This window comes from Melopsittacus undulatus, chromosome 7 (genome assembly GCF_012275295.1).
Source record: "Melopsittacus undulatus isolate bMelUnd1 chromosome 7, bMelUnd1.mat.Z, whole genome shotgun sequence".
In the NCBI taxonomy this organism is placed as follows: Eukaryota; Metazoa; Chordata; class Aves; order Psittaciformes; family Psittaculidae; genus Melopsittacus; species Melopsittacus undulatus.
In genome coordinates, this window is record NC_047533.1 from 6,488,111 (window position 1) to 6,510,576 (window position 22,466).

The window sequence follows — 22,466 nt, forward strand, 5'->3', positions numbered from 1 at the left end:
GGAACGTAGCACATAAGAGATCTAATAAACAACAGCATCAGCAATAACGTTGTACAAAAAGCACAGCTATTGAGGCAGCTTTTTTCTTGTCATTTGTTTAGTCTGTTTGGTGAATTCTGCCAGGTTGATTTTTTGCCCTGTGAAGAGAGCAATTCGCTGTAAGAGCGGATGAATCAGCAGAGTCATGTTTGGAAGTAAATAATAAATAATAGTAACAGTTAATTTATAGGAGCAGACGCTTCCACTGTTTATTTTCCAGTTGATTTGGTTTAGCTCAGCCCCATCTCTTTCTGGCACGATTTGCATCCCAGTCGAGAGATCAAAACGACCCCAGCGATGGGTTTCAAGGAGGTGGGGGAGCTCTCTTGCATTGGGAATAGGACCTATTTCGGGGGGTTTCTCCACCACGGCTGTGGTTACGGTGTGCTCCAGAGGATGCAGGGTTAAGGGGGAGGATGCTCTGGGATATAGCGGGGCTCAGGGCCGGCACCGCGGGGTACCAGGGGCTCTCGGCACTGGGTCTCTGTCTGCCTCTCGGGCTGCGCCGGAGCTCCGAGGGCAGCCGCGCTTCTCCCCCTTCGCCGGTCCCTCGAAGGGTTAAGGGGAGCAGCGGCGCGGGCCGGCGGGGATGGGCGGGAGCTCCCGGGGATTGGTGCGAAGTTTGGAGCGGGGCGGCACCGCACCGCCCTCCGCCGCGGCTCGGCCCCCACAGCCACAAAGCCCTGCAGGGAAAGTGGCTTTATCGCTTGTTTCTCTCGCCCCGGCTCTTCCCCCCCCACCCCCCCTCCCCTCCTCTTCCCCAACCCCCCCTTTCCCTCCCCTTCCCCAGCCCCTTTCCCCTCCTCCCCTCGCTCCTTAAACGGGATTCCGGCTGGGCGAGCCGCAGGACGGCATCACCGGGCATCCCGCGGCGGCGAATCTGTCAGGTCCCCGCTGTCCCTCCCCACACACACACACGCTCAGCCCGACCCGGAAAGCAGGAAAAATAATTTACAAGGTCTCTGCCCCCCCTTTCCCCTGAGCTCCTCGTCCCAGTGCTAAAAATCGCCCCTGGGGAGGACGGGGGTGGTTGGTAAAAAGCCGGTGTGGAACGGGGGGAAGCCGCCCCGTGGGGAGGGCACCCCCGAAGGCAGCGGGCAGCCCCTTCCCGCCCCCCTTGAAGGGGGGGGATGAGGTAGAGGCCGGCTGCGGAGCGCCCCGCGGGGCGCCGTGGCCGCGGAGACATGAGGCGGCGAGCGGCGGTGATGGGCGCCAGCAGCGCACGGTGCTAGAGCCCCGCAGCAGCCAAGGTAAGTGCCCCCCCGAACCCGGCCGGGAGACCCCCGCTTGAGTCGAAGCAGAGCTGGAGGGTGTCGTGTACCCGTCCCCGTCTCCCCCCCCACCATAACCCCCGGCCCAGCCTCCCTTCCCCGACCCGAATATCCCGTTACCGGCGGGGCTGAGCCGCGCTGCGCCCCGGGTGCCGCCTCGGGGGGAGCCTCCGCCGCCCGCCCGCCCGCCCTCTCCTCCGTACCGGCTCCGCGCTGCAAGCGTCCGTGTTTGCTTTGCTGGATGCTGTACGCGGGTTGTTGTGTGTCCTGGGGGCACGGAGTGTTTAAACCGGCGAGTTTACAAGGGTGAGGAATTCAGACAGTGTTTAGAGAGTGAGAGTTTTAGGAGGAGAACAGGGTGTAATTAATGTAAAACCTGATCTACCCCCGGTTCGCGTATCGCGGCGAAGGCATCTTCAAGAAGCTGGGTAATTAAGTGCGGTTTTGCTTTGGGACGCACCTCTGGAGCTCACGGAAACAAGTGGGACTTGAGAGGGGAGAGGAAGAGGAGAAATCAGTGCTGCTCAGAGAAGTTGCGGAGTGGAGGAAGGCGAGTACCCAGAGCGGAGCCTGTCTGAGGGGCACTGAAGCAGCAACAGAAAGTTTTCTGGGCTGCTGATGGGAGAGGTAACATTCCTCCTCCCCCTTCCCTAAGTTCCTCCGCAAATTGTTAACCTGAAATCTTGTTTTATGGCCACTTGCTTTTTGTTTGCCTTTGAGACTGGTTCTGTACAGGATACCAAAGAATTATGCATTAACTGCAAACTTAGAGGAGCTCACTGGCCTCAGTGGGTTCTTGATTTATATCAGGTTAAAGCAGAGAGGAGGGCAAAGTTTTACTTGCTGAGCGCCAAGGAATGAATTACAAGTACGTTGCTCTTTCATTTGCTGTTTCTGCTCTGAAGTCCTCGCAATGGGTTTTGAAGCTCTGAAAAGTTGTGGGCAGTTTGGGGTTTTTCTACCCCCAGTATTTATTTTGCTCTCCCTTTCTCTTGCCTCCAGGTCTGAGAGGACAGTAGCCTGTGCGATACGGAGGGATCTGGTTTTCAAAATGGAATTGCAGTTCGCGCTCCTTTTAGCAGGGATAATCGCGTTCTCGGACTCGGCCAGAGGTAAGGAGCCCGTGCTCTGTGACTCGCACCCTTCCCTCCACTCCATTGGGATTACGCTCCAAAAGCACTCATGGTGCCCTCGGGAGAGACCCCGTAAGGGAGCTGCTGTTGGTGCTGTCGCCGTGAACTCTGCATGCTGCTTATCAGGGCCATTGGTTTGGATGGAGCGCGGTCCCTCTGCGTTTGCTGAGGTCTGTTAGGGGCAGGTGAACTTCCAGGGGCTTTTCTTGTGCATGTGTTAAAAACCACAGACAATTTTGAAGAAAAGCAACTGCATTCCTCTGTGGATCAGAAATACCTCTCCCCTCCCCTAATCCCTCCAGCCTCTGCCCTGTATATTCCCACTCACAACCTAAACAAACACATCCATTAAGTTCCTCGGTGACAGACAAATGACAGTTCCCAACAGCGAGAGCGTGTTTTAGCGCTGGGGCTCCAGCAGTTGATCAGATTTCAATAAACAGGTTACCCTACCAGAGGCAAATTGAAGTGCATTGACCTGGGAGTGACAGGGGGGTAGGAAAAATGAAGTTTCTTAATGGGAAGTTGCTTTAAGCAAAGCTCTGGGATCAGAGTGGATGGAGCGGTGGCTTTTCCTCCGCTCTCGCCTGTGTTGTACCTTGGTGGGTGCTGTCCTTGGACAGCCTGAATGGGAAACCATGCTTTCAGCTACGGTCACAAAGGAGGGGCTTCATTGTTCCAGGAGAATGGGGTATGGCTTTAGGATGCAGATTGCTCCAGCTGCAATTCCCAACAGTATCAGAGTTGCATGAATTGTTGAAAGACCTTTAAATCACCCAGCGCCATGGAGTTGCGAATTAAAAGATTTAAACTTGCCCTTTGCTTGGGCAGTAACTTGCCAAAAATAAACCTTGGGGCTGAGGGTAGGAAAGGAGAGGGGGAGCATTGCTCTAAAACCCCCAAGGTTTGGTTCGTGTGCTGCTTTCTTTTCCTTCTTGGCATTGGCTCCCAAGCAAATATTTTATGGAGGCAAAAGCGCTATAAAACGATTCGGCTGGAAGCTGAATGAAAAAGAAAACAGTATATAGGGTGTAAGTCCTGCAAGCTTGAATTCCAGGCAAGGTTTACAATGGAGACTCAGTTTAAGTTGTAGGCAATGGGCAGCCGTGTATGAATTAAGGTCACCTCATGGATGTCTATTATTGCAATGGACCTGAGAAGTTGATGGAGTTCCGGAAAAGATCTGAAGTGGGCAGGAGAAGACAAAAAGATGTTTGTCTCTGTAGTGAGCGGAGCATCGGCTGCTTTCCTGGCTGACCCTGTTTCAGTTCGGTTTGCACTTGTCTTGCTCAAACTCTTTTATCGCCCCTGGAAAATGAAGTGCTCTGGGCTGCTGTTGTGGGAAGACGCGATAGAAAGTTAACAGCCAATAATTGTGGGACATTATCATTTTTCCTATGGAAAAGTCTTTTTAATGTAACTTTGATAGGATCATATTGGCAGTTGGGTTATTTGAACTCTTTTGAGAGCTGGAAAATATCTTTCCTACAAGTGGATGGAGAGATGATCCTGGTTATTTAAAATGACATAGAAATAGAATTTAAAAAAACGGTATAGAAACATAGTTTAAATGATGTAGAAATAGGGTTTAAAAACCAATGTGGAAATGAAGTTTAAAACCCATGAAAACTGTCATTCATTCACATGCTGATATCAAGACAGGGAAGCTAAAGAAGAAAAATGTGTCATTGCTGTAAATATACACAAAATCCTCACTTCTAAACCCTGCTTTGGACCTCCTTAAGGTTGAGAGCATTTTTGATAGCGGAGGATGCAGATGGATGGTCAAAATTGTAAGTGAGTGGAGGTGAGATGACAGTCTTATTCTGTGCTGTCAAATATTCCCAATAATTAGATATTTACATTGGGATGATTTCAGGCTCTTGGAAAAACGTGCTGGGTTGTTAACGTGCCTGCAGATTTTTTCCGCATGTCTCATACAGTGGGTTCGGCCACTGGAGATGTATAAATGTTACCTGCTTCAGTCGCTCAGGTTTTATAGACAGCCCATGGGCCAAATCCCAGCCTGAGGTCGTGAGGCTTTCCTCTGGAGGAAGAAGGGCTCTTTGTTTTTAGCCAAACAGCTCTTAATACCTGTATCCTGATTGCAAACGAGATGTGTGTGGCCCAAAGCTGTTCCAACGCCTCCTGATCCGAGGTGTCAGAAGTTAAATAGGTGCTCACTGGCTTGCCATCAAGGGAAGAAGGTGACTGAGGAGGCTCTCAGTGAACGTACTGGTCCTTCTCATGCACTTGTATTAGGCAAAAGTACCTTGTGCTGGAGTTAGGATGTTAACTTGGAGCCGGCTGATGGCGTGCTGGTGTTGGGAAAGGGCTGTGCCATAGTGCATTTGCACAAGGGGGCAGAGTGAAGTTGCCCACGCGCTCCGGCTTTGCTATTTCCTGACAGTTGAGTGCTCAGCTGCAATCTTGCGTTAAATATTATGTTGTATTATTTTTACGTCTTCGCTTAGGTGATACCTTTTAAGGCAAAGGGCACCGCAGAGATGAGTGATTGGGCTGATGCAGCAACTTGGGTTTTTTCTTTCCTTCCCAGCAAACGGGGACGTATTTCCAGGTTCAGAGCTGTGCTTACCAGCTCTGTTTCTTCTTGTGACCCGATGTGTCACATCACTGATGCACAGAACACTGCTAGAAAAGGGATATCTTAGCAAACCAAGATAAACTCTTCAGAAACAGGCAATAAGTTCAAAGAAACCATGCAAAACAGAGAGCAGATCTGATTTTAGAGGTCCAGGTGCAGAACTTGCTGTGTCTGGAGGGATGAAGGAGAAGATACATCTGGCTAAGTTTGAACCAATGCTTTCAGGGTTGAAATTCAAAGACTTTGGCTAAGGGCTTGTCTACACCTGCAAATGCAATGGAATAACTCTTCCAAAAACCTTAATCTGGAATAATTCCTCAGTGACCAATGTTATTTTAGGCTAAGGATCTCCTGTTGAGAGCCAATACCAAAGAAGTCTTCTTCAGGAGCTGTTTTGGTAGATATCCAAGCCCCTTCTTTCCCTTGGGGGTGGAGAGAAGAACTTCCATGTGTTCAAAATCCACTCTTTGAGAACAAAACCTGCATGCTGTGGTTTTCTAAGGGTGACTATCCCTTCGGCTGACAGCCAAGGCATAGGGTAGCAGCTTCAGCCCAGTTGCCAGCTGCACCGGATAGAGTTGGTCCTCAACATAATAGTGAATGTCCGGTGGCTCGTCCCTCTTATCACTCCATCCCTGTTCTCTCCAAGCAGCCCTATACTGGACATAAAAGTCCTCAGCATCCTGCCCTGGCCCTCTTCTGTGGGGGGTGAATGCCATCTTGGCTCAGTAACCTTTAGTGACTATGTCCTGCAGCAATGCAGCTCCTACCACTCCACACCTCCGGTCGGATACAGGTAATACAATCTGATATTTTCCTGCCCATATTATCTCAGTGACACACAACGCAATATTTGTTCCAAATCTGTCAAGTTGCCATCGTATTCACATTGGTGACCGTATATGGTAACATTGGGATGTGCTTGGCTAGGTCGCGTGGCTTAAACAAGATTTCATATGGTATGCTCAGAAGTTTTTGGTAAGAGCAGCGACTCTTAGTGAGTAAACTGATATTCTGCTGGAAAGTAATTAGTTTGGATGTTGATTTCATTTTCAATGCATTGTGTAGGGAGGGGAAGAAAGGGACCTTAATTGCTTTCTGCTCTGGCACATCTCTGTGCGACACTTGGTTTGCAAACCTGGGTGATGCTTGCCTTACAGGGACTTTGCTGATAGGGCCACCTCAAAATACAGTGGTTTCTGCAGAAATAATGTTATGTGCCATTTTTGTTTCTCTGAATGTTGGAGAAAAGGGAGTAGGATACTAGAAGGTTCTTGTTGTTTTGTGGGAGAGGAGTTCTTCATTCTGGTGAACATATTTACCAGTCTGTAACTTCGGGATTTATGAGAGTGAATGGTGTTAAGCGTGGAAAAGATAAATAATGACAAGATGAGAGTGATGGTTGTTGGCTTCTGTTTTACTCCTTGGATGGTTGTTACCAAATATAACGATTAGGTAATTTCTCACTTGTGAAAGAGAAGCATGTTCAGATTGAACAGCCTGAATCAGGCTTTATGTAAGTCACTGCATATCTTCTGGTTAAGTTTGAGGCATTTTTTGAATGGTGCTCTTGGGGAACTTGCCCATGAATAATCTGCCAGCATGACTTGTACCTAGAGTCAACATGACGACCTAAGAAAATCCATCTTGTTTTCTTAAACCCTGGTTCCTCCCTTCTTCCATCGGCTGCTTTAAATTGTGGCTGAGTTTAAACATAAAATACAGTGTGCGTCATACTGGAAAATGAGGGTTGATTTTATTTTATTATTTTATTAGCAATATTACAAAAACTCAGCAAATTGCTCAAATAAATTTATATTTTCCTTAAAGTTTTTATAACCTTGTCTTCCAAGTCCGCGTGTTGCTTTGACCTTCATTAAAAGATGCAAACAGCAAATTAAAATACATCTTTCCTGTGATGAACTTGTACACAGCAAAGGCCAGACTCCAAAGCCTGACTCTTAGCCACAGGAGAAACTTTTATGTGCCGTGTGGTGGTGCTTGAGAAATGACAGGAAAACCGTTCTTTCAGGAAGAAAAAGTCATTCAAATCTAAAAAGCCAAAGTGACAGTTGCTAGCAAGAAGGACCCCACTTTTCAAGGTTTGGGACCACTGGTACTGATTTATCAACTAAAAATGAAGTTTGCCAGCTGGCATGAATTGCCTGGTACAGCTGATCTTTTCCAGTGACCTATCTAATAATTCCTGTTAGAGAGACAGTCTTGCCACAAGCAACGCTGGTATATCTGGGTGCAGAATACCCGTTATGGAATAGTGTGAATGCAGTGGAGAGGGTCACTGTCTGGCTGTGCGCCTTTGGATTAGTTATTGGAAGAGATAAAACTTTCCATTAAAAAAAGAGAATAATAATGCAGAAGTCTTCTTCTGCTTAGTTTGAATCTAAACAAAAACACCCCAACACCCTTTAGTCGCAGCTCTGTTCATTCAGTGGGAGTAGAACCAGTGGAGCTTTCTGATTTTCCTGAGACATGCAGCTTCTACTTGTGTCTGCAATGAAATGTATAATCATGCTGCTCAAAGGGTCCGTGCAAATGTATCCCAATGTTACAGGCATCAGTGGAAATGCTCCTTTCTCCTCTTTCTTTCATTAACCTGCTCATTTTGTCTTGTTTCAAGGCATTTGTCTTTTCTCTGACCTCTTCCTGTCTTTTCTGGTGGCCTGATCAAGCTGAAATGCATTTGATCTTGTTTTGAATGTTTAATTTGGATTTCCGTTCCTTTCCTTGTTCTCTGTAATCAGTCTTGACTTGGAGCTTTATTTAATAATAAATGCCCCCCGTACGTACTTAGCTGTATTTACCTGCCCTAATTTTTGCACCAAGGTGGCACAAGTAGATGATCTTAAAGTCCTTTCCAATCCTAACTATTCTATGTTTCTATATAAGGGACTTTTTTAAAGAGTAGAGCCAGTGTGCATGTAGAAGTTGCAAATACCCCTGTCTGATGCAAGCCTGTTGAGTCTGGTAACTGTGGCACTAAGGTAAGAGCAAAACATTCCCAAAAGTAAGCTTGAATAATCCGATCCTGCTGCCCCGATGTTGTATGAGATATGCAGATGCTGCCCACGCCAGTTTTAACAGGTTAGGACCTGATTCAGAACCTCTGAGTGTAGGTGCTGTGACTCCTACTCACTCCCATGGGCTCTGGATCCATCCCTGAAGGATGACTTGCATAGATTGTTTGTTATATCAACCCCTGTGTGGATCCCCCATGTACAACAGCAGGACAGATGTGGGTTAAGTGCAGTACTTTGGATCCTGCTGTTTGCCTGCTTCACCAGACAGCTTGGATTCCATATTTTTATTCCAGAAACACACTGCTTCTGCCCACTGTGGCTGGTGCACTGCCAGGGCTGAAAGCAGCTTGGAAATTCATCGCTTTAACTGCAAGAGGGGTTTATCCCCAAAAGAAAGGGTGCTGTTCTTCTGGCAGTGTTGCTAGGTGTGGAGGGGCTGAAGACTGGACCGAGTGTTATTTAGCAAGTTAATATATGCCATTTGCTGCTGAATCAATTCACATCTCTGATTTTCCCCTTATTTTTTTTCCTCCCTTTCCTAGTCAAATAAACACGGGCTGCATAGAGCTTGGTTGCTTGCCCTGATTACACAGTCTCCCCATTGTATCGCTGTAGAAACACAGTATCCAGCAGCGCTGCGAATAACCTAACGTTTTTATTTCATCCCGACCACTCCAATTTTCAGGGAGAAATTCAGCCAATAACTCCAGGCTGCTACTTCCATTAAGTGTTCAAACTTAATTTTGAGCTTCACTAAGGGAAGAAAAATGTAAATTGGGAACAGAGGCTTCTCAGAGCAGGTTAATGTTTCTCAGGATCGCTGTATCTCTGCTCTTAGCCTAAGAGTGGCTTCCAGCTTGATGTGACCCAAAATCATTTCCCCTTATGTCTGGTTAATTTATTTCATGGCAGATTTACACAATATTGGGTGTTCTGTGGGGTGACTGAGAAGTGAGTAATGCAGGAGGTGTCTTACCCTAGGTGCCACTTGGGGTGGTGGTGAGTTTGGTGGGTATTTTAGGAGCTGTCAGTGTTATGTGTATGTTAGATCAAACCACAGGAACAGCAGGCAAATGTAGAAATGTGGACTTGATTTGTGCAATAGGCATTTAAGCTCATATTCTCCTTGCTGGGTTTGCTCACACATGCCTGCAGAACGGATGTGATGGTAAGAGTCTGATACTGGAGTTGTGCAGACTCTTCCTGGCAATTGCGGGCTTGTTTGTTCTGCCCAGAACAAGATATTCTGGTGAGGAGAATAAAAGCTGGAGGAGGACATAGATGGAAATGGGAGCATTAGCCAACCTCCAAGAGAAAATCTAGGTTGAATTAGTACTGCTGTTCTTGAGACCTGGTGCAGCCAAGCCCTGGGGAGGATTTGGAGCGGGCAGCATGTGTACTCTGAGGAGGAGGCTGGGATGTGGCTTTTCCAAATCTGGGCTGTATTTCTGTTTTCAACTGAGTCCTCCCTGATGTCCTCCCCACGTATAGGTGTGATGCTTAACTGGCTTTGAGTAGAAGCATTCTGTTGTAAAAGGGGAAGGGAGGTTCCTTGTAGTAGCTAGTATTTTACTATTGCTTATATGGATTTAAATCTTCCTTTTTATAGACAGAACTGAGGATAAGTCAGCCCCAAAGGGAGGGAGAAGGGACAGTTACTCGGCCCCAACAGCCTCCTACAGCTGAACAAGCCAAACTCTCCAAGTTAGGCTGCGGCAGATGCTGGAGCAATGCGACCTGGTTTCTTTTCCTCCTTTTTCTTCTCAAATAATAGATTTATGTGCGTTGGAGTACTTGAGAAAACTACTTTTCTCTCAATTAAATGTGTGTGTTAACACTGGTTAAGCAATGACAAGTGTCAGACAAGTTACAGGTGTATGAACTGTGTGCCAAGGATGAAGGGTTAATGAATAACAGGACAAATGGCTGGATGTTGTGGAACATCTCCCCTGCAATACTGCAGACTCTGGAAGAAAGAACGCTTGTTTGGCATTGACTAGTCAATGTAAAACTAGTGGCTAATACTCCTTTAGAGTGTGGATAGCCTTCCAAGACAGAATGCTGTAGCCACCTCACTCATCTTCTGGTTGGGTCAGTGTCTCTTCAGCCAGACAAGTAATATTAGGAAGTGTTTAAGGTATCTTGGGACAGTTTAAAGTGGGAAACTGGGAGAAGAGTTTCCAATTCCAGCATCATATGGAGATCAGGCTCTGTGCTCTGATACGTTGTTTCGTATTTTAATATTCAGGGTCAAATATTGCTCTCCATTATAAAGGTGATGCTCATCCCTTTAAGTTCAGTGTGTTGTGGCTGAGTAGCTGTGAGTAGGATTTGAATTTATAACCTCACCAGAGAGGAGAAACTGGGCCCTTGTAAAACTAGGCTGTGTTTCAGTTCTGTATAGTGTGGCACCAAGCCACAGGAGGGTTCACTGTGATCTGCAATAGTTAATATAAAACTAGATTAACAGATGAGAACTGATGAGTATCTTTCCTCCTCCTGGTGTTCACAACCAATCAGAATTGCAGTATTGCTGGGTTTAATTTTGTTAAGGACTAATGAGAGTGGAGCTTTTGACTTAATGACAGGTGATTAGTGTTCCTTGACAGGTTCCATTGACAAGGAATCCTAAACGTATTAGGGAGCTATTTGCATATGCAAAGAAACTGGCTTTGGACAGTAGATTCCTAATTGCCGGATTTGTTATCTGAAAGTGTTTACCACTGCTCTCAGCACACAGCTATTGTTTCGGGGATACAAAGAGGCACAAAGAAGTAGTTGAGGTTTGTCAGAGCATTTGCTCAGGGGCTGGAGGAGCCACAAGGTAGGGATGGGGCAGTGTTTAATCCAGACCGAAGCAAGGTCCTGCTTGTATCACGAAGGCAGAACGTTTTTCCTGATTCCCTGTTTCTCAAACAGGGGCAGGCCAGAGGATTTGGAGGATTTCAAGCAGTATTTTGTGGTAGTGATGTATACAGGATTATTCCTGTCATTGGAATTTCATTGGAAACATCAGACTAGTCCTTTGCAGCTGGTGAAGTACCTTCAGGATATTTAAACTGAATAGTTGAGTGCAGGGCTCTTCTCCCCTGTATTCCTGCTGGGAGGAGAATTGTAGCTTCACTAACAGGGATGTGGATCTGTCCCTTTTCCCCATGTTTTACCACTAATCTCAAGGAAGAAAACAGCAAGGTGTACTCAAAAGTAGTCACAGCAATAGACCTGCGTATTTATAATAATCATTACTATTTATTGAGAGTTTCAATTGAAGAAGAAAGACCTATATGTAAAAGGAGCCCCCCCAAGTGCTGCTCAGCATAGGCAGCATTCCTCTTCCAGTATCAGGAGAAAAAGCTTGTCTTCCTGAAGACCACAGACCAGCTAAGTGGAGTTTGAGGCTTATTTTTCTTTTATCCTAGAAAATCCAATAAATCCAGTAAATTCTTGCAGTGTGGTCTTCCAAGAGTTTTTCAACTTCGCCTGACTCTCAGATTATTTCAGTGCCATTATAGACTAGGGGTCAAGCAAGTTAATTCCCCTAACAGTATGCTGCCCTGTTTTCAAACTGTGCTAATCAGGGGCTTGAGTCAAAGCATGGTAGTTTGCTCAGTGAAATTATTTCCCTGTTAGAAAACATTACAAATAGGCTCTGACTATTCGCATTGGCTTCAGTCACCGGAGTGTTTGCATCACATGTGGAACAAAGCCACATGGGGGTGTATCAGGGCACTGGTGGGGGCCCATTTCCCAGCTTCCAAGATTGAACTTGTGCAAATGGGCTGAAAACTAATCAAAGGAAAGAAAGAAATTGTTATGGTCACATTTATGCCTTCAGTAGGACCAAGGGAAGGCTGCGTGGAGCCCATCCAAGCTGTATCATGAATGTCCTTCCCTAAAGGAGACATTTGGTGGAGTTATTCAGTTACCTCTCCCCCTCACCTATGTGTAATTAACTCTTGTTTACTTTTTCCTCCTCCTTTCCTGAAGCTTATTACCACTGTTTAGGCAGAGGAAATGAATTAACATAATTTACTGGGATTTAGAACAAGACACATTCCCTCCCTGTACACTTACACACGCTCCCAGTTGCCCTCCCAGTGCTGTGCAGAGGAGCGTGTTTACAGAGTCTGGGTCCATTTAGGGAGAACAATACCCTGATTATGGAGGGCAGCCTTTTATTCCCAGAAACCAGAAGGAACCATTCGCTTTGAGCAGCTACTGTTCCTTGAAGGTACAGGCAGTGTGAGCTGCTGGAAGGGGGGAATAAATCTGTTGTGGACACAAACCAGCAGCATTGTTCTCTGCGGATGTTGATTTAAGGGTAGGGGTGAGAAGTGGTCTTGGGACAAACCAAATGCCAAGGTTATGATCTACCAGTGTGCAGAAAAGTGTTGTGACTTCCAATTTAATTCCCAAATAATAGATATGAGACTTCATGGAGAAGACCTTAGAGCGGCTTCCAGTACCTAAAAGGGCCTATAAGAAATCTGTAGAGGGGATTTTGACAAGGGCGTGTAGTGATAGGATAAGGGGAATGGCTTTAAACTGAAAGAGGGGAGATTTAGATTAGACATAAGGCAGAAGCTCTTCCCTGGGAGGGTGCTGAGGTGCTGGCACAGGGTGCCCAGAGAAGCTGTGGCTGCCCCATCCCTGGCAGTGCTCAAGGTCAGGTTGGACACAGGGGCTTGGAGCAGCTGCTCCAGTGGAAGGGGTCCCTGCCTGTGGCAGGGGTTGGGACTGGATGAGCTTTAAGGTCCTTTCCAACCCAAACTATTCCATGTTTCTATGATTATTGGTGCTTCCTGAGCTGGCAAGGTACTGCAGAGGCTGGGTGGGAAGAAGATGGTAATTGAGCCACCGAGTGTTTCTGTATGGTCTGAGTTGGGTTGAAAGGTGCTGTTATGTGGGAAATGCTGGTTATTTCTAATTGCAGTCATGCACCTGTGCCTGGTAGATAATGCTGGAGCCCTGTCATATGGAGCATTTGCTTCACATGATGTTGGGAAAGGTCAAGCACTTGATTTCTATCCTGCTAAGTTGGATCTTTAGTGGCACAAATAGGCCCCCCCCTTTTCCAGCCCAGCTGCAGCCACTCAGATCCTGGCAGTAAATGCTTCTCAGGTGTAATCTCCGGGTGGCTGAAGATGACTGAACTTGACTCCATCACTGTCCTGTCCTTGTCCTGCTCTGCTCCCAGCCTTTTAACTCCCTTGTGCCAGCATAAGAGCAATTCTGACCTTGCTTTTCAGTGTTTTGGGAGGTAACCTCGGCAAGAAGCCAACCTGGAAAAGAACGTGATGGATTAAATTGTTAGAGGAGCATGGCCTGAGCTCGTGGGGTGTCGCAGCGTGACCACAGGCAGCAAGCCTTTTCCATTCCCAATTATGGCAGGAAGGCTCAAGGAGGACTGTGTGTTTATGTGAACATTTATAAAATGACCCTTTAGGAATGTAAAATGCAGCAGTGTCCACAGTGCAAAATGGAGTGCCTGGAGTAGTGAATGTGGAGACTGGAAAATCAGATTTGGATCCCGGGTCCTTCCTTGGTAGATCCCATTGGAAAAAGTGCATATTACCATGGTAGAAGCTTCTCATCCAGTAGTGGTTTAGGACATTCTGAGCAGGCAGTAATTATTCCTCATTGGTTTATGCTCTTGGATCTGCTCCATCAGAGAACAGTACTTCTGTGCATTGGGAGATGACAGTTTTCACACTCTGTATCACGACAGCTTTCTGTTTGTCTCAGTGCTCCCTTGAAGTCTGGCTTGCTTTATAGAGAAATGGGAACCTTCCTTTTTCTGGCCTCTGCTTTTGGCTTCTGTGGGAGAAGCATCATTTTGGGGAGCTGGGAAACAGCAAGTTAATGCTGTCAGCCTTTGCTGACCTGCTGTGTCATTGCCTGCTTCAAGGAAGGAAGGAACTGCTCCATCATGAGCACAGCCAGCAGCAAAGACAGGCTGCAACCAGTGCTGCTGGTGTCCAAGTTCCCTCTGGTCGAGGCACAGTGTGCATCAACCCTGGTATCAAGGTGAACGTGGCCAGAGATGGAGACAGGTTTCCTCCAACCTTGGCTTTGTCTCTATGTGGACTCCTGAATTTTGACACCACTTTAGGGGGTTATCAAAATAAGACAGAGGAAAAAAAATCTGTGCAAAACATTCCATGTGGGAACAGAGCCAGTTGGCTGCACAGGTAAAGCTGCAGGGCTCCATTAACAACGCTTGTAGGGGGTTTCTGGAGTGAGGATGTTTATGTTGGCCTGTTAGACGTGGTGGGTGAATTCTGTCTGGGGATGATTGATGCATGTCTGATGTGATGAATCATGACCCTGCATCCCAGAGAAACTGTGGCTTTTGCTCATTGATCCAGTTGTTTTGTAGAGAGGGGAAGGTCCTGCTGCTTATCTCAGTATCTACATTAAGGCTGCTGGGGTTACTCCACATGGAAGGCTGAAGTCTGGTGCACCCAGGAAAATCAGAACTTGGTACTATGTGATTATAACTACTCATAGGCAGCAGGGATGTGTTTTTTAATTGAGATATCCTTTAAAATCTGCCAGATCTTCTCAGGCTTGGATGATACAAGAAGGGCAAGTACTGGTTCCCATCCTTGCATGGGACTTATTGCGTGGACTGCAATAAGACCAACAAGAACAAGGCAGTAAGAACCGCTCCAGGGTCCATCTCTGTGTATCACCACGATGGATTTCTACTGAGAGCGTAAGGTTATATGGTGATCTGTGGAAAATTGTGAATCTTGGCAGCAGTCCCTGATTCAAAATATCTGGGAAACCCTGAGCCGGGAGGCTGGAAATACATCTTTGGGGTTTCTTTCTCCAGAAGGAAAACTGGCATCGAACTTCCACTGAGACAAGTGTTTGAAAGGAGCAATGTGCAGTGCAGGATTCAAAGGGACACTGATTGAAACAGCAGCAGAGAGGAGTAAGCCTGAGTGGATTTTAATAGCCTCTTGATTTAGATCTTTTTATTTGCATACTTACAGGTGTTTTACCTCTGCAAGAGTAATGTAGATCCTATAGTAAATACAAAGAGAACCCAGCCAGCAAATGAATAACTTGTCTGAGGGAGATGAAAAATGCACCAGCATAATTGAGTAAGCTTTCTGCTGTATCCAGCCTTAAAACCGGAGCAGGGCCTTCTATGTGTGGCATGTGTTGGAGGGTATTTTGCTACAAGGTGGATATTAAGGCAGAGATCAAGGAGGACTACAACACCTAAAATGTTTAATACTGCTCTTGGAGCAGGTCAGCAAATGAGCAATGGTTTTGGTTGATAGGATGAACACAGTGTAAGGCAGAGTTGTTATTATAGCTGGTGTGACTTTTTTTTTCCAGTATTGGGGTTCCAATTGCACCAGATTGTATCAAAGCTGTTTTGTTGTGTTAAGGGCTGTCAAACCCAGAATGAATGAGGCAGCTACAGTCTTAAAGTTACTAATAGCTCTTTGTATAGAGACTTAGTTTTGCTCTGACAAAAGCTTCCTCCAAAAACCAATGTTCTATTTTACCCACATAAACCTGAGAAATGAGAGATCCCATATTCACCTGTAGCACCCTGTGCAAAGCAGATGTTGCCTTAGTAAGGATTTCTTGCTGCTGCTGCAATACTATGCTACAGGACAGATAATCTTGTGCCCAAACCCTGGGCAAGTGCCCAAGGTAAAATAGGTGCAAATGTATCATTCATACACAGGCTGAAGAGCTTGCACTGTGTACCTGATGTGGTTTGTATGTGGAATCGCAAGCCCAGGCATCCCCTCTCTGCTTGGTACAAACTTCATTGTTGACTTTAGCAAGACTTGGTCATTGCACCATGCTTGTTTTTTTATGGAAACAACTATCAAAAGTCCTCAAATGAAAAAAAAATTACAGAGATTATTAAAAATATTATCATAATTGCATTATATTAATAATAAATATATAAATATAATAATCATAAGCAGCAGCAGCAATGTGCTTCCATCTGTGCTAATAACAAGGTTGATCTAGTTGAAGACGTCCCTGCTCGTTGCAGGGAGGTTGGACTACATGACCTTCGAAGGTCCCTTCCAGCCCAAACTATTCTATGATTCTACGATTCTAAGCTCTTGCTGCTCCCTAACATTGCTCCACATCCCACTGGAGCCCATCATGGGTTTCTATTCCGTCCTGGAAAGGTGCAAAGAAAAGCCAACCTGAAATCCAGGGGAGAGGAAAAGGGTTGAGAAGGGCAAACTTTCACACAGGCACAGAAAAAGAGGCTCTTCCAAATGATTTGGTTTTTCTTGGAGAGGCTTGAGGTGGTTGGTTGTTGAAAGGGCATTTCAGTGGAAAAGGGCCAAGCAGCCCTAGGCAGAAACAACACCCTCAATTGAGAGAGATTTTTCAAACAGCAGGGCTGTTAAGAAGTAATTAAAGTCAAATAAAACAAGGAAAATAGTGTATGACACATCTGTTTGAATTCATCCTCTTCTGAATCCAGTGAAACCCATGCAGTGTAACACTGGAGACACGCAAGGGGAAGTACAAACCTGAGTACTTCAATGTACTTTTGCAACTGCAGAAGATTCTGATCTCAGACACTGTTTTTACCAAGTGTTTGAGCACACGCTTGCTTTTAAACTATGGAACTTTGCTTGTATTTAAAGAAACACTTGTTGAGGATGTGTTATACAGTATGCTACAGTTATTTGAAATACAGAGGAACTAAGTGTAGGCTAACGTGGTAGCAACTGTTTCACAAGGATTCTGATGCTGGGTTTTTCACCATACAATGATTTTTCTGGGAATGGAATTGGGAAATAACTCATCTTTCAGTTGAAGAATAAGAGAACCTAACCCATAAGGTTTCATCCTTGATGATTTTGAAGGATAGATAGAAAATACGAGTTGCGTGCGTCAACCTTGCTTAGGCACCAGAAGGGAAATAAAGAACCAAAGAACATTTTGAATTACTCCTCTAAGCCAATCCTGCTGTTTTGAAGTCTGCTTTATGATTTTTGGGTGCTGGGGGTTGCAATGCCTCTAAGAGTGCTGTGGTGTGAGGGCCTGAGCCTGGTTGTGCACCATCCACACTTACAGTTCTCTTTGCTTTGTTCCTCTGCCTCTCCTGCAATGTTAGCTTGGGAAAAACTTGGAAATAAAGAAAAAGAAAAGGAAAAAAATGACATTTTTTTGGGCCCAGCTGCATCACTTCAAGCTTTGGTGGCTGTTGAGGAAGATTTGTGAGGACTCTCTGGGGAAAAGAAGGTCAGGTCAGAGGTAGAAAGCCGCTTACCCTGCATGGGAGGCATTTATAGTGCCAGGGCAGCTCCCTGGGGAATGTCTGTCTGTCCGTCCTTCCCTCTGGGGCTGACGAGAGGCAGACAGCCTTCCCCCCATCTGTTCCCTCTGTCGTGTTATAAATGAGATGCTGAAAAGCAGCCCTTGGCCTTGAGACAGCTCTTCTCTCTCTAGCCCATCAATTCATGTCAAGCAAAGGTGTTTTATAACTATTTTATGCCATTTTCAAGAGCAGGACCCTCACAACCTTGCAAAGGCGAAGTCCAGCTCCTGTGCGAGGTGGCTGCCAAAATCTGTGAGTGGTGAGTTTCATGTGAGAGCAAACAGGGCTTTTGCTTTTTGTGATAAAAATCATAGAATCAGTCAGGTTGGAAAAGACCTTTAGATCATCGGGTCCAACCATTACCCCAGCACTGCCAAGTCCACCACTAACCCATGTCACTAAGGGCCTTTTTGCATTATTCCATGGAGAGTTGATCCAGAAAAGAGAATCGTTATTATAAGTGAGGGTGGGGAAAAAGACATCATTGTCCTTCTCCATCAGGACAGTGGTACCTGACACCAGCGTTGGACACGATCTTCTGTCTTCCATTTCTGATGTGCTTCAAAACCTGGTACCAAGAGCTGGTGGCTTTGCCTGGACTCCGTTGGTCCCTAATGACATCAAACAGCATTTTGAGTAATTGTTCACCCTTGTAGCTCTTGGCCTGTGTAATGGGTGTGAAGTCTGAGAAGTGAATTAGATAAAGAGCATACATAGCAGCATATTTCCCGATGGAGAACAGTGAGCTGATGGCGGAGGCTTTCAGGCCGTCTCTTACCCGCTCACCTTCTCCTCTTGTACCAACTTCCAGCAATTCGCCTGTGTGTTTTCTTAGGAACCAGCTTCCACCCAAAGGCTACTGGATTTCTCTTCAATGCTGGTTTCTGTCAGAGCTGATAAGGCTGCAGCCAGCCTGCAAAGATAACACAGGGTATTGAGGCTCCTTGGGTTTGTCTTTATTTGGATTTTTTAAGCAAGTCTTTGACACATGCTGAGAGCTGTCTGGAGACTTTAGGTTTAGTGGGTCTCTTTGTCTTTGGTTCCAAAATGCTTTTAGGGTGATTTCAGAGAGAAGAAAAAGAGTGCTAATGGAGCTGGTGAATTAGTGGTGTTTACTGAAGGGAATGGGGAAGATGGGCAGCTGGGGCTGGATGCTGAGAGCAGCTCTGGGTCCTGCTCTTTTGATGGCCCCAGTTGGAAAACATTCACCCCAACCAGGGTTTAAAGGGGGTGAGGAGCAACAGAGTCACCCTAAATGCCTGATCAATGGTAAAAGTGAGGAAAGCTTGTGATTCATTTTCTTTTCAACTTCCCCCCCAACTCTGGCTCTCCTTTTCTTGAGGTGTTATCCCTGTTTGGGCTGCTGGCTTATGTTAACCTGTGAGGAAATGTTTACACTTGGCTTATGTTAACCAGAAAGGAAAGTTTTGCAGCCAAAAATTGATTTACCTGCTGATGCTAATGGCTTTGTTATAGGGAGCCTGGTGAGCAAGGCAGATGCAGATAGAAAACATAACCCATGTCCTTACACAAAGATGTTTCTGTCGCCCTTGGAGTGTGAGATTACTATCCATCTTCAGCCTGAGCAAGCCCCAAGTGATGTAAGGTGTTCCCCCATGTTCACATCTTTGCAGTGACCCCGTGTGTCCCCAGCTTGCTCTCTGCCTGATGCAATTCTGTGAATGGTTGCATCATGGACCAGATTAGGACAAAGATCTGTCTGGAAATCACACCAAAAGAAAAGTCAGTCATGGTACAGCCCCTCTAGCACTGGGTTTTATATAGAATCATAGAATAGTTAGGGTTGGAAAGGACCTACAGATCATCTAGTTCCAACCCCCCTGCCATGGACAGGGACACCTCACACTAAACCATGGCACCCAAGGCTTCATCCAACCTGGCCTTGAACACTGCCAGGGATGGAGCATACCTGTCTGTTGCTTGTGACACCCCTCAGGAGGTTTGCACACATGCTGCTTTTCACTGCTATTGAATATTCACTGTTTTCTCAGTGATGTTTCTCCATGGCTGGAATTACGACGCCAAGCACCAAGTATCATTTTCAAGTTTCAGTGCAATTTGTGGGCATGTTTTAATTAGGTTTCACAGCACTGCTTGGACGAGTGTATTTTATGCCTGAAGTGTGGTGCAGGCAACCTCATAGAGAGGGTCAGGAGCAGTATGGGAACACAGTGCTTTTGTTACGCGCTTCATCCCAGCAAATCTTTCTTGCTCTTTTATGTAACCTGTCGCATATGAAAATAATTTCCAACATGCATTTGCTTACAAAGTAGCATTCTTCACACCAGAAATCCATAACAGTAGAAGAAACCGCTGCCAGATGTCTGTATTTATAGAAAACTGGCATGTTCTGTCTGGCGATGACAGAATATTTCAGGGTATTTATGAAGTGCTCATGTTTTTAGAAATACAGAAATCCATTCACTATCAGTAGAACTATTCATCAGACATCTTGCTTGCTTTATTTTAACCAGCAGAACACGTTTCTGTAGCTGATTCAGTACAAAAAAAAACCCAGCAAAAAGCTTTCCCTACCCCTCTGTCGTCACTGTGGTTCTTTTCTAGCTTTACAAACCTCTTCATTTTGGAGGGGCATCTCTGGCTTTAAAACAAATGTCACTAGAATCTCATGCAGCTTTGATGATGTACTTCTACATCAGGCATTTTTACTTGAGAAATAACTGTTCATCAGGCTGAAAGAATAATTTCTACTCCAGGAATAGATAGTGCAGCATTTTTCAGCTTTCAGAGGTTTTTTTCCCCTTAGATGCCTTGGGTAATATGGTTTAATGAGAGGTGTCCCTGCCCATGGTAGGGGGTTGGAACTGGATGATCTCAAGGTCCTTTCCAACCCAAACCATTCTGTGATTCTATGCCCCCTTGGTTGGGTTGTTACTGTGCCCAGGGTTGCACATTTGGGATCTGATCCCATTGAGAGTTAAATTTGGATTGAGCCAGAGGTGTTGGGGGGTGCAGGAGCCCCAGTGGTTAAAGTGTGAAGCCCATAAGAAATCGTGATCTAAAGATCCTAAAGAGTTCTGTTCCAAACTTCTGTAATAATGGTGAAATTGAGCCACTTGATGCCTCAGCCTCAAGGTTTTTGCTTTTACACCTGGTGTAGACATTGGAGAGTTTTCAGAGTTGAAGTTTTCAGAGCTCTCCACATTTCCTAGTTAGAACGTACTGCTGGAAGCCAGGGATGCATACCTGGCAGTACATAAATTGGAGGGATTTAGATAGGTGCCGTTATGTATTATGGTAACAAATGAGCTGTTCAGAAATATAAGCGAGAGGGGCTCCTGGTGGACTTTGCTATTGGAACACAATTGCTAATCTGTGCAATCTACATATCAAATTAATTGGGTTTGCTCAGGCTGTTGTTAAACACAGTAGCTTGCAATAAAGGCAGTGGGGGTTTTGCCTCCCTATCTTTGCTGCCTATTTGTTTTTTAGAGAAAATGCCTTTGATACATGTAAGTTATATTTCCGTGCATTACAAATGATAGATTCCTCCCCCATATCCTGTGACAGCCTTCCCTGGAGACAGACAGTCTGTGTTGTTTTAGTGAGATGAAGAAAGATTAACGGGAAAGGTTTTGCTAGTGTTTGCAGACTTCCAGCCAAAGGGAAAGGTTTGGATTGAGGATTTAGTGAGAATGAGAACTGAAAACTGCTGCTTGCACACAGGGCTCCCCTCTCAAGCGGGCAGCAGCCTGTAAGGAGCACCAGTACATCCCTGATGAACTTTGAGGGTGCAGGCTTGATGTACACTTGGCTGTGCTTCTGCTCAGGTAGACCTGATCCCCCTGCTTTTGTAGGCCTATAGATTATTTTCCTATAATGACCTATATTATAGATTATAATCTATATATATAATCTATACATAGATTATACATAATGTATATTATATAGATTATGTAGTAATCTATATAATTATGTAATAATCTATATAATACACTTGTGCTGGTGCATTGAGTCTTTGGCTGGGCAAGGAGCCTCTATACCACTGGGGTGTGTGAGAAGGTGAGTACATGTGGAGTAGGTGCTCCAGGGGATTCCTTTGTTTTTTCCAGCTTCCATGGGGCTCACCCCACCAGGCATGGACATACAGTCCTACAGCATGAAGCCAAGGCACTGTGAGAGGTGTTCAGCTTATAGATTCAGTGATCTATGTGTCGATGTCTGATCTGCCCTCAAAGTGGATGGAGATGTTAGTAAGTAGGGCACTGAGCTAGTATTGACCATCTCTCTGCAGATCGTAATGGAATTAGACACCTAAATTTAGGTGAATCCAAGAGCTGAGTCCTGGCCGTATTTAAGTTCCTAGGATAGTCAGTGGTGATGCTATGTATGGTTACTGCTCATCTATCTGTATGCAGTGGCAGTAATTAAAGCCTTTGGCTAAAGCACAGACAAGTCCTCACTGAAGTTTCTCATCCTGAGTCTGAATCTGGTTGAGCTCTAGCCCACTGCTTAGCTCCCTGATATCCCTGCTGAGGTTAGACCATCCTTACCTAGAGCCCCCACCTCCTCCCTGCTCGGTGTTGGTACCTGAGGACACATCACAGTTCACAGTGTCTGGACAGACCCATGGTACCTTTTGGCCACTATCAGCCAAAAGCTGCATCTAAGAGCTTTGCACACAAGCTGATTGCTCCTAAATGTGTCATATTACATGTATTTGAGGGAAGGGTGATCAGTTTATAACCCAGAGCTGGAAGGACTAATAGCCCTTGGGGTTTTCTCATCACCAGGAAGGAATTAGCAGCCCAAGCAGCAGGGTCTCAAGGACCTGCAGCCTTGTGTGGTGTTTTCTTTGTGGAGCACAGACAGGATGCACAGTAAAACAGTAAATCAGGTTCAAGCAGTTCTGTTTGATGAAAACAACATCATTTCACAGTGACCCTGAAAGCATTACTATTTGTTTAAGTGTCCTAGCCAGAGGGATTGTAGCTGGATTAAGGAGGAGGAGTTGTGCATGGTGAAAGCAAACTTTCTTGTCTGATTCATTACTGCAAATCCTGCCCTTGCTGACAA

The 22,466-nt window shown here is 45.7% G+C and overlaps 1 protein-coding gene across 1 annotated transcript in view; it reads left to right on the forward strand.

Annotated features, from left to right (window-relative positions):
* Window positions 1-881: 881 nt before the first annotated feature.
* FGFRL1 (fibroblast growth factor receptor like 1) overlaps window positions 882-22,466 on the forward strand; it is a 175,617-nt gene continuing 154,032 nt past the window's right edge. Inside the window, exons 1-2 of the mRNA XM_034064941.1 lie at window positions 882-1,289; window positions 2,313-2,422. Coding sequence (XP_033920832.1) covers window positions 2,362-2,422 — 61 coding nt within the window. The 5' untranslated portion in view covers window positions 882-1,289; window positions 2,313-2,361. The remainder of the gene's footprint in view (window positions 1,290-2,312; window positions 2,423-22,466) is intronic.